At 35.4% G+C, this 15,104-nt stretch overlaps 1 protein-coding gene across 8 annotated transcripts in view; it reads right to left on the minus strand.

Annotated features, from left to right (window-relative positions):
• The window catches only part of RANBP17 (RAN binding protein 17), a 324,967-nt gene that overhangs the window by 257,465 nt on the left and 52,398 nt on the right, over positions 1–15,104 (minus strand). For all 8 annotated transcript variants that reach the window (XR_012377245.1, XR_012377247.1, XM_073890032.1 and 5 more), the window contains one exon: positions 6,452–6,557. Coding sequence is in view for 6 of the 8 variants with exons in the window: in XM_073890032.1 (XP_073746133.1) it covers positions 6,452–6,557 (106 nt within the window). In the remaining 2 variants the exon portion in view is untranslated. The remainder of the gene's footprint in view (positions 1–6,451; positions 6,558–15,104) is intronic.

The raw sequence follows: 15,104 nt of genomic DNA on the forward strand, positions 1-15,104 counted from the left end.
AATCACTGAGCAATGCTGAGGGCTCAGCTGAGGTAAAAATGATACCTTAATTGACAAATGGTACCTATATACAGAGGTATACAATTTCTTTTATTATCACTCAACAAATAGGAGAAAACTCTGAATTCCTTCAGGATTAAGGTTTTGCCAGGCAGATGAGATAAAAATACAGCAGTGAACCAAGCAGATAAAGCTTATTCGTTCCCTTACTCTAGTGAAATGAACAAATAAACATCAAGAGGTAGTAAGTATTATGAAGACAATGAACTAGGATAAGGATGTTATTTTGGATTGGGAAGTCAGAGCAGGAAGAGACAGCTGTGTAGAGACCTGACTAAAGTGAAGGAGGACTATATAAACATTTAGAAGAAAGCATTCCCAGCAGAAGAGAAGTGCAAAGGCCCTAAAGTGAGGACATATTGGGAACACTCAAAGCACAGCAAGGAGGCCAGGAGCTGAATGAGAAAGGGTAGGAAACAAAGGCAGAGAGGTAGTACAGGAAGCTCTGAGCCATGACCAGGACGCTGGAATTTGTCTCAAGTGTGACAGGAAGCCACTGGAAGCTTATAAATAGAGAAGAGTAGAGTAACATGATCTCATGGGAAAGAAGTTGAAGTCATCCATAAGATAGCAGAGTTTGGGGAAGACAACAAAACTCTGAGCTAGCTGTCAAAGGTTTCAATGAATGATGAGGGACGACAGGGAGATGAACAGGTCAGAGAAACAAGGAGAGATGGAGGGTGGCGTAACCAAGAGAAATAAGCCTGAAAGAAGCAGCCAGTCTACTAGCATGAGCAAACTGAAGGGATACAGGATGAATAAAACAAAATCTCTGGGTAAACTCTCAAGAGGTTTACATTCTGGTAATGATGAATGAAACTGAAATGACTACAAAATTATTTTTATTTAATTAGAATTGCATAGCCTGAGCACAAATAAATTTATTTGCCAAGTTTAAAAGAAGCATATTTAAATATGTTTAAGTAACATGTTTTAATTAAAATGATCACAATATTGGGAGCTTTTATGAATATTAACCTTTTCCTGATAAAATAGCATATAGGTTTTTGGCAGAAGCTTCACAATCTTCCAATCTGGTAGTGTTCTCCCAGGAGTTAGAAAGGTATCATATAACAACACATAGAAGGCAACAGTATTATGGTTCCAGTTACTTAGAACTTCTTCATATGAAATTGGTATTTTAAAATTCTACATAAAACATCATTCTTACTCAATTTAAAATCTCAATATTTTAAAACAGATATTTATGTTTTTTCAATGCCCCACTTTGAATCTGCTTAGCCCTGTTTACATGCCCACCAACCTCACCACTATCTCTCACCCCACCCCTGGCCTCAACTACTTGCCTATAGCTCCAGTAAAAATTCACAAAGTTCCTGCAGCTGTAAATCCTCACCCAGGGGAGAAGAGAGGTCTATGACAGCTCCAGCCCCTATGTCCCAATTCAGCAGGACCAACAGAAGCTCTGGCTTCCCCAACAGCACCTCAAAGAGGCCAGGGAACACAGCTATGAAGTATGAAAAAGTTAAATACCCCAGGAGTAGACTTCAATAAGAAATGGGACACACTAATATGAGGAATTCTTAATCTCAGGAAACAAACTGAGGGTTTCTGGAGTGGTGGGGGATGGGAGGCATGGAGTGGCTGGGTGATAGACACTGGGGAGGGTATGTGCTATGGTGAGCGCTGTGAATTGTGTAAGACTGTTGAATCACACACCCGTACCTCTGAAACAAATAATACATTATATGTTTAAAAAAAAAAAAAAGATAGCAGGAAGGGAAGAATGAAGGGGGGAAATCGGAGGGGGAGATGAATCATGAGAGACTATGGACTCTGAGAAACAAACTGAGGGTTCTAGAGGGGAGGGGGATGGGGGGATGGGTTAGCCTGGTGATGGGTATTAAAGAGGGCACGTACTGAATGGAGCACTGGGTGTTATACGCAAACAATGAATCATGGAACACTACATCAAAAACTAATGATGTAATGTATGGTGGTTAACATTACATAATAATAATAAAAAAAGAAATAATACAAATGTCTATCAACAGGGAAATAAACTGTGCCATATTCATTCAATTGATATTGTATGACTATTAAAATGAATGAATTAGATCTACATGTATAAAATTGATAAATTAAAAAAATTTAATGAAAAAAAAAGAAATGGGACACAGAAGTAAGGAAATAGAAAAATGGCTTGCCCACAGTCCCCCATCTTCCCACATCATCATGGAATGTTTTCAAACACAGTGGTTTCATGTGGCCTCTGGGGAAAACTCCTATAACAGGGAGCAACCAGGTGTGTGATGTACCACCTTATAGATGTGATTCTCAGTATTCATGGTAGTTATGTCCTAAAAAGGCATTGTGAAAAGTGAATGAGTGAATATTGAACCACTGAGTTCCCAGAGGAGACACAGGGTTAGGTTCCTGAGGAACTCCGGTCACAATATTTTCATCAACCAATCAACACATAACTTTGTTTTATCTGTGTTTCTCTTTCAAGACATCTTATTTAGGGGTGCCTGGGTGGCTCAGTTGGTTGAGCGGCTGCCTTCAGCTCGGGTCATGATCCCAGTGTCCTGGGATCGAGCCCCATTTTGGGCTCCCTGCTCAGCAGGGAGCCTGCTTCTCCCTCTCCCTCTCCCTGCCTGTCTGCCTACTTGTGATCTCTCTCTCTGTCAAATAAATAAAATCCTAAAATAAATAAATAAATAAATAAATAAATAAATAAATAAATAAATAAATAAAATAAAGACATCTTATTTACTATACTGTTGATTCATTAACATTGACTCATGGCCAATAGCACAACAAGTTGTGCCTAAATGAGGCTTACCTAACATATACATTCTCTCTGTAAGGTACTTTACAGCTTTGTTGTTGTGCTTAGGAACACTAGAAAGCACTACAGCACTATATCAGGGGCCACTGTAAAACAGCAAAACCACTAACAAAAAGCACAAAAATGTGAGATATATGGCACTAAACACACAATGAAAGGGACACTTATTTACAGCATGAGAGTAAGAAACAAGAAGGCAGAGTATCTGTTCAATCTCAGCTGGGAAAGTGGGTATCAGGCAACTCAAATTTTTCACCACCAAGCACATATCCAAAAACGACTGCAGTAGCACCATGAGTACTGGCTTTGGGATTACAAATAAATTTTAGCAAGTACACAAATCTGCAAAAATGAGAACTGTGAATTAGGAGCACTGACTCTGTTTTCTCTTATTCTCTCACTCTTCCTTTTCCTTCATTTTTTCTTCCTTGAAAATGCACTGTTCTCCCCACCCCCAATAAAGCCTTAGACCATAAACTTCACCTAACACTTTGTTTTCTAGGGAATGGCTAAAACACAAATCAAATCTTATTTAAAGTTAAATATGTTTGTTGCTTAAAGAAAAAATTAAAATTTTGTACTTGGCAAAAATACACCTGCTTTTGTTTATTTCCTTAGCAAACAGACACCTGCTTTTGTTTATTTCCTGTTATATATTTCTCAGGAAAATAATGCCAGTGGGTATTTCTCTACTTGATGATGAAAACTTTCAAAAATCAAACTAACTACAGCAAAAAGTATACTTACTTTTCACTTTACTAAATTATGTAATGTTACATTAAAAGATGGCACAGAGGTAAATTATTTACTGTTTAAAATTAACGAAAGCATTCCAAGAATGCCCCCATTCATAAAGTTATTTGATACTAGAAATAAATCTAAGGAAAGCTAAAAATATTTATGTTCCATTCAGAATCAAGCGTCACTAAAACAAGGGCTAGTTTAAACGTTAAAAAGAGTATGAAATGAAGAGAAAATTTCTATTCAGAATGGCAACAAATTTATTAAATACTCAGGGATATACTTAAGAATAGTAAAGAAGGAAAATGCCACAACTAGGTCTAATAATTTTAAGGACTTTGGTAGGGTGATAGTGGTATTCATTGGGTGGTGGCAAAATTGAGGTGACACATATCTGGTCAAAAAGCAACGGACAGTCAGTTACCCAATACAAGCTTTGTTTATGATCGTTGACTAGATTTTTTACTTCATGACCACAGCCTCAATAAGAAGCAATGTACTACTTCCCTTATATTTCTATTCTAGATGGAGGAAAACAGACTTCTAAGATCAGTGGAAAAGAATGAAAGGCTCAGAAAAAGACCTAAGAATTTTGTGTAAAGATATAAGCAGCATTTCAAGTCAGTAAAGGGTGGGGTTTGCATTAACTGGTTAACACAATAGAAACTTTGGAAAAAGTATATAAAACAAATGTCAAATGTATTAAAAATTAAATATAAAAACCATAAAACCATAAAAACCATGAAACCATAAAAGAACTAGAAGAAAATCTAGGTGAATATTTTTATTATCTAGATGTGGAACAACCTTTCTAAGTAAGCATGAACAAAGGGGAAAATATGAAGGGAAAAATTCACAGATCTCAATATATAAATATTGAAATCCATTAAAAGAAAAATTTCTAAAACAAATTAAAAACATGGAGAAAACATCTTTAGAATGAATACTAAATATTAAGATTTTGATATACCCTGAGTTCTTATAGATAAATTAAGAAAGATAATCACAAAAGAAAAGCAGCTAAATGATACAATCTATATATATTTAAAAACCACAAAGAGAAAATACAATTGGGAAAAATTGAAATGGAAAAAATATTTGACACCACTTGTAACCAAAGCAATAGAAATCAAGACAAGACATTTGTTATCTATAAACTGGCAAAGATAAGAATCCTATTATCTAGTGTTCAACTGCAGAAAAAATGGTTAAGTCTCAGAGCCTTTGAGTTCAGAGAATAAACTGGTACAATTCTTCCAGAAGGTCATATGGTGACTCTTTAAAGTGCTGCAGACCATTCAACCAGCTATTCAGCCTTTAGGAATTAACTCTAATGAAATTATTTTGACCTACACAAAGATATAACTAAAAGAACATCCATCTCTGGGGTGCCTGGGTGGCTCAGATGGTTAAGCGTCTGCCTTCGGCTCAGGTTACGATCTCAGGGTCCTGGGATCGAGCCCTGCATCGGGCTCCCTGCTTGGCGGGGAGTCTGCTTCTCCCTCTCCCTCTACTGTTCCCCCTGCTTCTGTTCTCTCACTCTCTCTGTCAAATAAATAAATAAAATCTTTAAAAAAAAATAAAAAATAAAAATAAAAGAACATTCAACTCAAAGCAGTTTACAATATAGAAAAATTGAGAAACAACCTAAAATTCCAAAAACTGGGGTATGTTTAAATTATGGTACAGCTGGGGTGCCTGGGTGGCTCAGTCAGTTAAGCGTCAGCCTTCGGCTCAGAGCATGGTCCCAGGGTCCTGGATTGAGCCCCACGTTGGGCTCCCTGCTCACCGGGGAGCCTGCTTCTCCCTCTCCTTCCCCACCACCTGTGCTCTCTCTTGCTATCTCTCTCTCTCTCAAATAAATAATCTTTAAAAAAAAAATTATGGTACAGCTTAGAATATTTAATGTCTAAGTAAAATGTTCATAGTATTGTGCTTGATTTAAAAAAAAAAAAGTGTTTGCGGCGGGGGGTTGGTGGGAGAGGGGTGTTTGGTAATACAGTGCTTACTATTTGCCAGGCATTGTCCTAAGAATCTTAAAAATATTAACTCATTTAATCCTTGTAATAGCCCAAAATGAATTAGGTATTATTATCTCCATTTTAGTTTACAAAACAGTATTATAGTATAATTTTTGTTCAAAAAATGTTAAAAAAGACACATATAATGTACATATACCCTCAAGCATTAATTAAAAAAGACTCAAAGGTATTTAGCAAAATGACAGAAATAGTTATCTCCAAATTAATATATGACTTTTCTTTTTATTTGAAATAGTTAAGTGTTTAATAAAAACATATATTACTTAGTTATAAAGAAAAATGTTATAAAAAATAAATTAAAATATATAGAAAACCAACTCACGTGTATTATTCACATGTAGGAATTTTCCTCAGTGTTAAGGTAAGTAATTCATTGCTTCTGATTAAGACTATGGTCATGAGGTGAAAAATCTAGTCAACAATCATAAATAAAGCTTGTATTGGGTAATTGACTATCCATTGCTTTTTGACCAGATATACTTCACCCCAATTTTGCCACCACCCAATACACAGCAATTTTGCCTGCTTTATCAGGTCCTAAGACATAAAAAGCAACCTAAATCTTCATCACACTATTTGAATACAAGTTTAAAATATATTTGACTATAATACTTACTAGAGATTTGACTTCTACAAATCAGTTAACCTCTACGCCCCGGTTTTCTCACCAATAAAAAGAAAATAATACCTTCCTCAAAAGGCCAGGTACAAAATGTTTTAACTCTTAATACCAATTCAATAACTAAATTTCTTAACTACTTCGTAAATTTCTGTAAATTTTATGGCCATTACTTACCGGCAGGATAATTCTCCATCCATAGCATCATGTTCATCTGTACTGGTATATGTTAACCTTCCTCCAACAACTGTCCCAACTAAGTATACCAGCCATGCAAGACGTCCTAATAAGAAAGAAAAATGTTTAGAAAGTATTGATAGAAACAATGCTTATTTTGCAGGAAATTCTAAAACTGGCAAAATATCTACTCTTCCAAACAAGTGATAAACTACTGTGAACTCAGTCCCTGACAGAGTAGAGAGTGGGTTTTAAGTTTAGCAAGGCAGTAAAACAGTAAAAATGACAGACTTTAGAGCCAGAAAAAACTATGTTCAAATCCTAGTTCAAACAATTTGCTATGTGATCTTGTCTAAGTTATTTACCTCTTTACATCTTAGGGTTTTCATTTGAAAAATGGAGAAAATAAGATCTACTGTGAAGACTTATGATTAAAATTAAATTTGGTAACAAAACACCAAAAGTAATGTCTAGATCCAGGGCTGTTAGTAAGTACTAATATGATCCAATGAGCAGCATCTTTTCTGAATGGTCAATGTCATGATCATACCAGTCTGATCATTTTTAGTATTAGTTCTGCTTGAACCATAATAGATGGTAATAAATGTATTGCCTTTGTATTTTTATGCATAACTTTTTAAAATCCAAGACTGTCACCATTCAAATCACATAGTTTGACGACCAAATCAACTTCGTGGACAATATTAGCAAGGGATTAAATAACTTTACAACAGCGGCACACATGGAATCTACAGTTTTCACAAATCTTATTTTGGGGCAGCCAAAATTGAGTGGTTCAGACATGGAGTTATTTATTGAATAATTTTTATTTAAGCCTATTATTTTACATCTCTAGATTCACTGATCTATGTATCAGATTCTCCAAAAATTTTAAGACCTTTATGAATAATTAACAACATACCAATTATCTTGCTAAAAAGAAATTTTGTGCTATTTTTAGGGACTGATTTTTCAAAGATGACCAGGATATTTCATATTACCAAAATCAATTACATTTCTGTATTGAGAAACCTTCTCAAGTGAACTAAAGTATTTTTCACAAGGTATTGACTGGAACAGTCATAAAAAAAGATGTCTGTGCTTATTGGAAGACTTAGGAAGGATAAATACCTACAGAAAAAGAGCACTTTCTTCCTATATTCATACTGTGAATACTAGCAATCATTACCACTTATCAACTCCCTCTGACTTCTGGAGAGACATCAGCCTAGTGAGGTGACAAACTTCCTGTAAGTTAGAAATACAACTTGGCAAGTATCCACATACCCTGTTCTATCATAAAACAATGAATAAATCAGAACAGACCAATTATGCAGCCTTGGACATTAACAATGTCAAACAGCCAAATCGGTAAAAACACCAATTTGATTAAGTAATTCATAAAACAGACTCAAGCTTCAAGATACATATAATTAGCATTAAAAAAAAGTAACAGAACAAAAAGCCCATGTAGGAAACTGAAGGTATTAAGAAAGTTACCTATATATTTCAAAATTGTTTTATGACTAATATAAAAGTCTATTAATAACATACACTATCCCCTGACGACCCTACTTCCTCTCAGGTGATTTCTCTTCCACACCTCTTGTATCTCAGGATTCCAACATGGAAGTAGGTGTTCTTGATGTTCCTCATTTCCCCTTCCAAAACATACTCCCTCTCCATCATAAAAGCACTCAGCTTTACATCTCATGTCATCAAACTATACTACCACATACCCCTTCTGGTTGCGATAATCTACTCTCCCTCAGGTTATTTTCCCTTATTTTTTGAAGATGTTAGTTTCAGGCTTGCTGTCACTTTTTCCAATAGTATTTCTATCATAATCAGCAGTAATTTCAATACGTACAAAGATGAATCTTCCAACTCCAACAATCCTTTGTTCTACTGGGAATCGCTAACACATGAACCTATCACTTTCTTTTTTAAACAATTTTACTGAAATATAATTCACATACCATACAATTCACCCACTTAAAGTATATGACTCATTTTTTTAATAAATTCACAGGGTTGTACAACCACCACCATGACCTAATTTTAGAATATTTCAATTTCTCCCAAAAGAAATTCCACTCTATACCCCTTAACCCCACCCCCAGCCCTAACTACTAATCTACTTTATGTCTCTTCAGATTTTTCCCATTCTGGACATTTCATCTGAATAGAATCATTTAACATGTGGTCTTTGTAACTGTCTTCTTTCACTTAGCATAATGTGCTGAAGGATCATCCCTATTGGGAGTTTATATTGGTACTTCATTTTTTATAGACAAAAAAACTATTCCATTGTTCGAACTGATGGTTGCCAGAGGGGAGGGGGTTGGAGGATGGGGTAAATGGGTGAAGGGGAGGGGGAAACACAAGCCTCCAGTTATGGAAATGAGTAAGTCATGGGAATAAAAGACACAGTATAGGGATTATAGTCAATGAACTATAATACCATTGTATGGTCACACATGGTAACCACACTTGTGGTGAGGATACCATAAGGTATAGAGAAGTTGAATTACTATGCTATATACCTGAAACTAATGGAACACTGTGTGTCAACTATACTAAAAAAAATTCCATTGTTGGACATATCACATTTTATTTATCTATTCATCAGCTGATCGGCATTTGGGTTGTTTCTACATTTTGGCTTTAAAAATAATGCTGCTACTCAGAAGCAGCCCAAGTGTCTACTGACTGATGAATGGATAAGAAGAGATGGGGGATATATATGTATGTATGTGTATATATGTATGTATGTATGTATGTATTTATTTATTTATATATATATATGATGGAATAGTAGCCATAAAAAAGAATGGAATCTTGCCATTTGCAATGACATGAATGGAGCTGGAAGAGTATTATGCTAAGTGAAATAAGTCAGTCAGACAAATACCATGAGGTCACACATATGTGGAATTTAAGAATCAAAACAAATGAGCAAAGGTGGGGGGAAGAGGCAAACCAAGAAACAGACTCTTAAGTATAGAGAACAAACTGATGGTTACCAGAGGGGTGGTGAGTGAGGGGAGGAGTTAAACAGGTGGTGGGGATTAAGGAGTGCACTTGTTATGAGCACCGAGTGCTGAATGGGGAAGTGTTCAACCACTATATTGTACACCTAAAACTAATATTATACTGTATGTTAACTAACTGGAATTTAAATAAAAACTTAAAAAAATAATACTGCTATGAATATTTGTGCAGTTTTTATGTGGATATGTTTTAATTTCTCTTGGATATACCGAGAATTGGAATTACTGAGTCATATGATACCTAGATTTTTAACATTTTGAGGAAGGGCTAAACTGCTTTCCAAAGCAGCTGTACCACTTTACATTCCCACCAGCAATATAAAGGTCCAAATCCTTCTCAACACTTGTTATTATCTGTCTTTTTTATTATATCCATCCGAGTGAATGTAAAGTGGTATCTTGTAATTATGACATGTCCTTCCCTGATGACTAATGGTGTTGACCATCTTCACATATGCCTACTGGCCATTTACATATCGTCTTTGGAGAAAAGTCTATTCAAATCCTTTGCTCATTTTTAAGATTTTATTTATTAGAGAGAGAGAGCACAAACAAGCAGGGAGAGGGGCTGAGCAGGAAGGAGGAAGTGAGGGAGAGAGAATCTCAAGCAGACCCTGCACTGAGTGTGGAGCCCAACTCGGGGCTCAATCCCACAACCCTGAGATCAGAATGTGAGCCGAAACCAAGAACTGGACACTTAACTGACTGAGCCACCCAGGCACCCCTCCTCTGCTCATTTTTAATTATGTTTTTTTTATTAGTGAGCTGTAAGAGTTCTTTATGTATTGTAGATGCAAGTTCCTTATCAGATATAGAATTTGCAAATATTTCCTCCCACTTTCTGGGTTGTATTTTCACTTTCTTGATAGTATCCTTTGAAGTAGTCTAAGACTTTTAACTGATGTAGTCCAAATTTTGAATTTTTCTTTTGTCACTTTAGCTTTTGGTGCATATCTAAGAAATCACTGCCCAACCAAAACTCATGTTTTCTTCTGAGTTTCATAGTTTTAACTCTTACATTTAGGTCTATGATTCATCTTGATTTAATTTTTGTGTATGGTGGGAGACAGTGGTTCAGCTTTACTCTTTGCATGTGGTATCCAACTGTCTCAGCACCATTTGTCAAAAAGACTATCCTTTTGACACTGAATTGTCTTGCCACTCTTGTCAAAGAGCAAATGATTATAAATTGGAGGATTTCCTGGACTGTCAATTCTATTTTACTGATCTAATGTCTATCTTCATGCCAATTCCACAGTCTTGATTACTGTTGCTTTTTAATAAATTTTGAAATCAGAAGGTATGAATCTTTAAACTTCATTCTTTTTCAAGCTTATTTTGAATATTCTGGGTTTCCTGGATTTCCTTATGAATTTCAGGATCACTGTGTCAATTCCTGCAAAGAAGCCAGCTGGGACTTAAACAGAGTTTGTGCAGAATCTGTAGGTCAATTTGGGGAGTATTGTCATCTTACCAATATTAAGTCTTCCGATCCATGACCATAGGTGCCTCCACATGTAGATCTCTAATTTCTTTTGACAATAGTTTTACAGCGGTCAGTGTCTAAGTATAATGCTTCTTTTTTTAAACTTATACCTAAGTATTTTATTCTTTTTGATGCTATTTTAAATTGAACTGATTTTCAGTTTTGATTAATTGGCAATCTATAAGCCTACTATTGATTTTTATTGATCCTGTGTCCTGCAACTTTGTTAATCTCTTATTAATACTAACAGTTTTTGGGATCTGCCATTTCTTCAGTCTCTTACAAGCTTAACGTCTTCTCCATCCTGCTTAGGTAGCTTCACTTCCTTTTTTTTTTTTTTTTTTTGGTTACTTTTTTTTTTTGCTCAATCCTCAATCATCAAAATCTCTGTCTTGACCACTTCAACTCCTCTCTTGCTCTGACACACTCATCTTACGACCCTAATTGTTTAAATCCAATTCCCCAGGTAGTCTTTGCCTATACTCACACAATTTAATATAACTGGAGAAAGATACAACCATGCTGACCAGTCTCACTTTGTATTCACCTTTTCAGTAAGGCCTTGCAGACAACCATCATCAATTCCTTCCCCCCATGTATGCATAAGCCATCAAAAAGTGGAGTCTATTCTTCCAAACCTTTGTACGTGTGGGCTGGATTGTAACTTTGCTGATCAACAGAATACAGTGGAAGTGACATCATTCCAGCACTGGGCTTAGCCTTTAAGAGAACTGGCAGTTTCTTTCACTCTCTTAGGAAAATGTTCACTCTGGGGAAGCCAATCACCATGTAAGAAGACCACATACCCTGAGACTATCATACTATGAGGAGGCCCAAGCTAGCAAGGCAGAGAAATGTCCACCGAGAGCCCATTCATCAAACATTTCAGCCCAGATACCAGACTTGTGAGTAAATAATCACTCAGGTGACTTCAGCGCCAGCTGTCATCTGATTACAATGCCTGAAAGATCCCAAATGAGAATCAACCAGCTGAGACTTAACAAAGCTCAGAGAACACCGAGAGATGATAATACAATGACTGTTATTTGATAAGCTACTAAGTTTTGGTGAGAGATAACGAGAACATAATCTGCCAACATTTCATTTCATATCATATCATATCATATCCCCCTTCCCTATTTTTTTAATTTCAGTACTTATCACTTTCTAATATAATATATATTTTACTTATTTATCTTGCTTTGTTACCTGTCTATTCCAACAGAATATCAACTGCATGATAGCGGTTATTTTTTCTGTTTGGTTGTCTATTGCATCTGCAGAGCTTAAAGCAGTGCCTAGCACATAGTAAGTTATCAAAGGACATGGGTTACTGGATTAAAAAATCATTACATAGAAAAGATAGCATGAAACAGGCAAGAAATAGTTAACATTTTATTATCACTTTAAACATTAAAATGTAGAGTCATTACTAAAAGTGAATGTTAATGGTAATTATATTTTTATTGCTTAAATAAAACAAAACCAACCCAAAGCATACTCAACACAAGATGTGATGAAGTCTATCCTCATTATTTACAGAGTCTATGGCTATACCACCTTGAATGCGCCTGATCTTGTCTGATCTCGGAAGCTAAGCAGGGTCGGGCCTGGTTAGTACTTGGACGGGAGATTCTCCTACTTGAAAATTTGTCTACTTGGTAAAATTCGTAACTCCAGAAATACTTGTGACCATTCATGCATAGGTGTACAACAAAATAATCTGAGTAGCCCAATGGGTTCCTTCCAAGAGTAGGGAGAACAAAGCAACACTCTGCTTTCGTGTTTCATCTTTCATACTATAAACAAGTATGTATTCTTTCATGGTCTTTTTGGTGCTCCATTTTTTCTTGCACTTTTGTGCTTTCTATTCGTGATTTTACTGTTTACAATACTCCCCAAGAATAGTAAAGTGCTGCATAGTGCCCCTCCATGAAAAAAAGGCTGTTATGTACCTCATACTGAAAATACATGTGTTATTAGATAAGCTTCGTCCAGGCATGAGTGTTAGGGATGCTGGCTATGAGTTCAATGTTAATGAATCAATGACATACAGTAAACAATGTGTCTTTAAACAGAAGCACATATAAAACAAGGTTATATGTTCATCAATGAAAATGTTGTGACCGGAGGCTGCAGGAACTTAACCTATATTCATCCTAGAAACAATAGTTTAATATTTGCTAATTCAGTGTTCACCGCAACTTTATAGAACATAAATACTGAATAAGAAAATTTGACTCTATTTCTCAGAATCTTACAGAGGTCATTATTAATAGATTATGCTGCAACTGTGCATGGAACATACACATTTTGAGTAATGGATGTGAATCTGAAAAAGTGCAAGTATAATTTTTGGTGAATACAGCTGCCCCATTAATGGAAGTCATTACTTAAAAAATATCATACTGCAAATTTTCGCAAGATGAAAAATATTATTTAAATGTAAATAATAACCTTCTTTATATGTTTTATCAATTTAGATTTCTAGATACCAGTTTTTCTTAAAGCAAGTTTGACTATTACTAAAAATAATAGCAAACATTTATATGATATTTTCTATGCACTAGGTACTATTCTAAACATTGTATCTATTACCTATATTTACATTCATTTAATGTCACAAATGTTCCTATTAAAAACTGCAGAGATATGATTCCATACAGGCAATGGAGTTACAAGAGTCTGTTCTCATACCATTAGGAGATACATACCACTACCTCTCAAGATGGATGAAAGGGAATACTCAAACAGCATAGTTGTCAATTAGCTGGACAAACCTTGATGATCCAACAATATCTTATGATCCAAGAATCTCTCAAATGTTTAACACATTTTAATTCCCAATCCGGAATTTTTCTCTGTCTCCCAAGTTTTGACCACAGATGAGACTGCATCTACCTTTGGGATCAGGTCTAGGGTCTTTTATACTTCCTTTGATTCCCAAACTGCTCACAATAAAACCAAGTATATGTGACACATGAAACGAGTGTTGAATAGCTGAATTTAAAATAAGAAAACTTATTTTGGGGGTTCATCACTAATGTAAACACAGAAACATATGCCTACTAACTCTTGATAAAAACAAGCCCAGTTGAAAATAGTCAAAGAATTCACCATGCATGTAATTTTTATATTTCTCTGTTGAAATATCAATATTAAAAAAAATGAAGGCAGTACAATTTAGCTACCACGAACACAGGCTTGGTCCAAATCCTGCCTGTACTATTAATAATGCTACTTAATTTCTCGTTTTTAATTCTCTTATTTATAAATATGAGGGTAATAATTATACCTGGCTCACAGGCTTGTGACAAGCACTAAATAGTACTTTGCATGTAAAGTACTCATAATAATGCTTCCTACAAGTGCTCACTAAATGTTGACTATTATTACTATTACTATTATTATAAAATAGCCATCCCCTTTTTAGTTCTTCTATATCAAACCTACGAAAACTAAAACATACCAATGTTACTTTTATATTTCATCGTAAGTTTTACTTTGAAAGCTCCTCATGAAAATTAAGTCACAATATTTAAAAATTTTTAAGTTCTTTCATCTCTACCAGAGACTTGTTGCAATTAGAGCTAATTATCATTAGCCATATATATTTTCTTTTTTTTTTTGAATGTTGACCTACCAGTCTGGTTTTATTTTTTTAATTATTTTTAAGATTTTATTTATTTGAGAGAGAGAGAATGAGAGAGAGCACGAGAGGGAAGAGGGTCAGAGGGAGAAGCAGACTCCCTGCTGAGCAGGGAGCCCGATGTGGGACTCGATCCCGGGACTCCAGGATCATGACCTGAGCCGAAGGCAGTCGCTTAACCAACTGAGCCTCCCAGGCGCCCAGCCATATATATTTTCTTAATGCTGTTTGTAAAACAAAGCAAAAAACTGTAAAGTGAAAAAAAAATTTCCAAATAAAACACACTTAGAAAAGCATGTGCCTTTCTATGTGTCATGTTTTGTCATAGGGCTATAACTAAATATGTGTATGTATGGGGTAGGGTGAGAAGGGGGAGATCCCATGCCCAAAGGATTGAACCTCACTAGGAGAAAAGTGATTTTTTCAGTGCAGTTGATGAGTATCACTGTCCAATAATAAAAAGAT

This window comes from Callorhinus ursinus, unplaced genomic scaffold (genome assembly GCF_003265705.2).
Source record: "Callorhinus ursinus isolate GAN/ISIS: 27379988/994484 unplaced genomic scaffold, GSC_fseal_2.0 scaffold3, whole genome shotgun sequence".
Taxonomy (NCBI): Eukaryota; Metazoa; Chordata; class Mammalia; order Carnivora; family Otariidae; genus Callorhinus; species Callorhinus ursinus.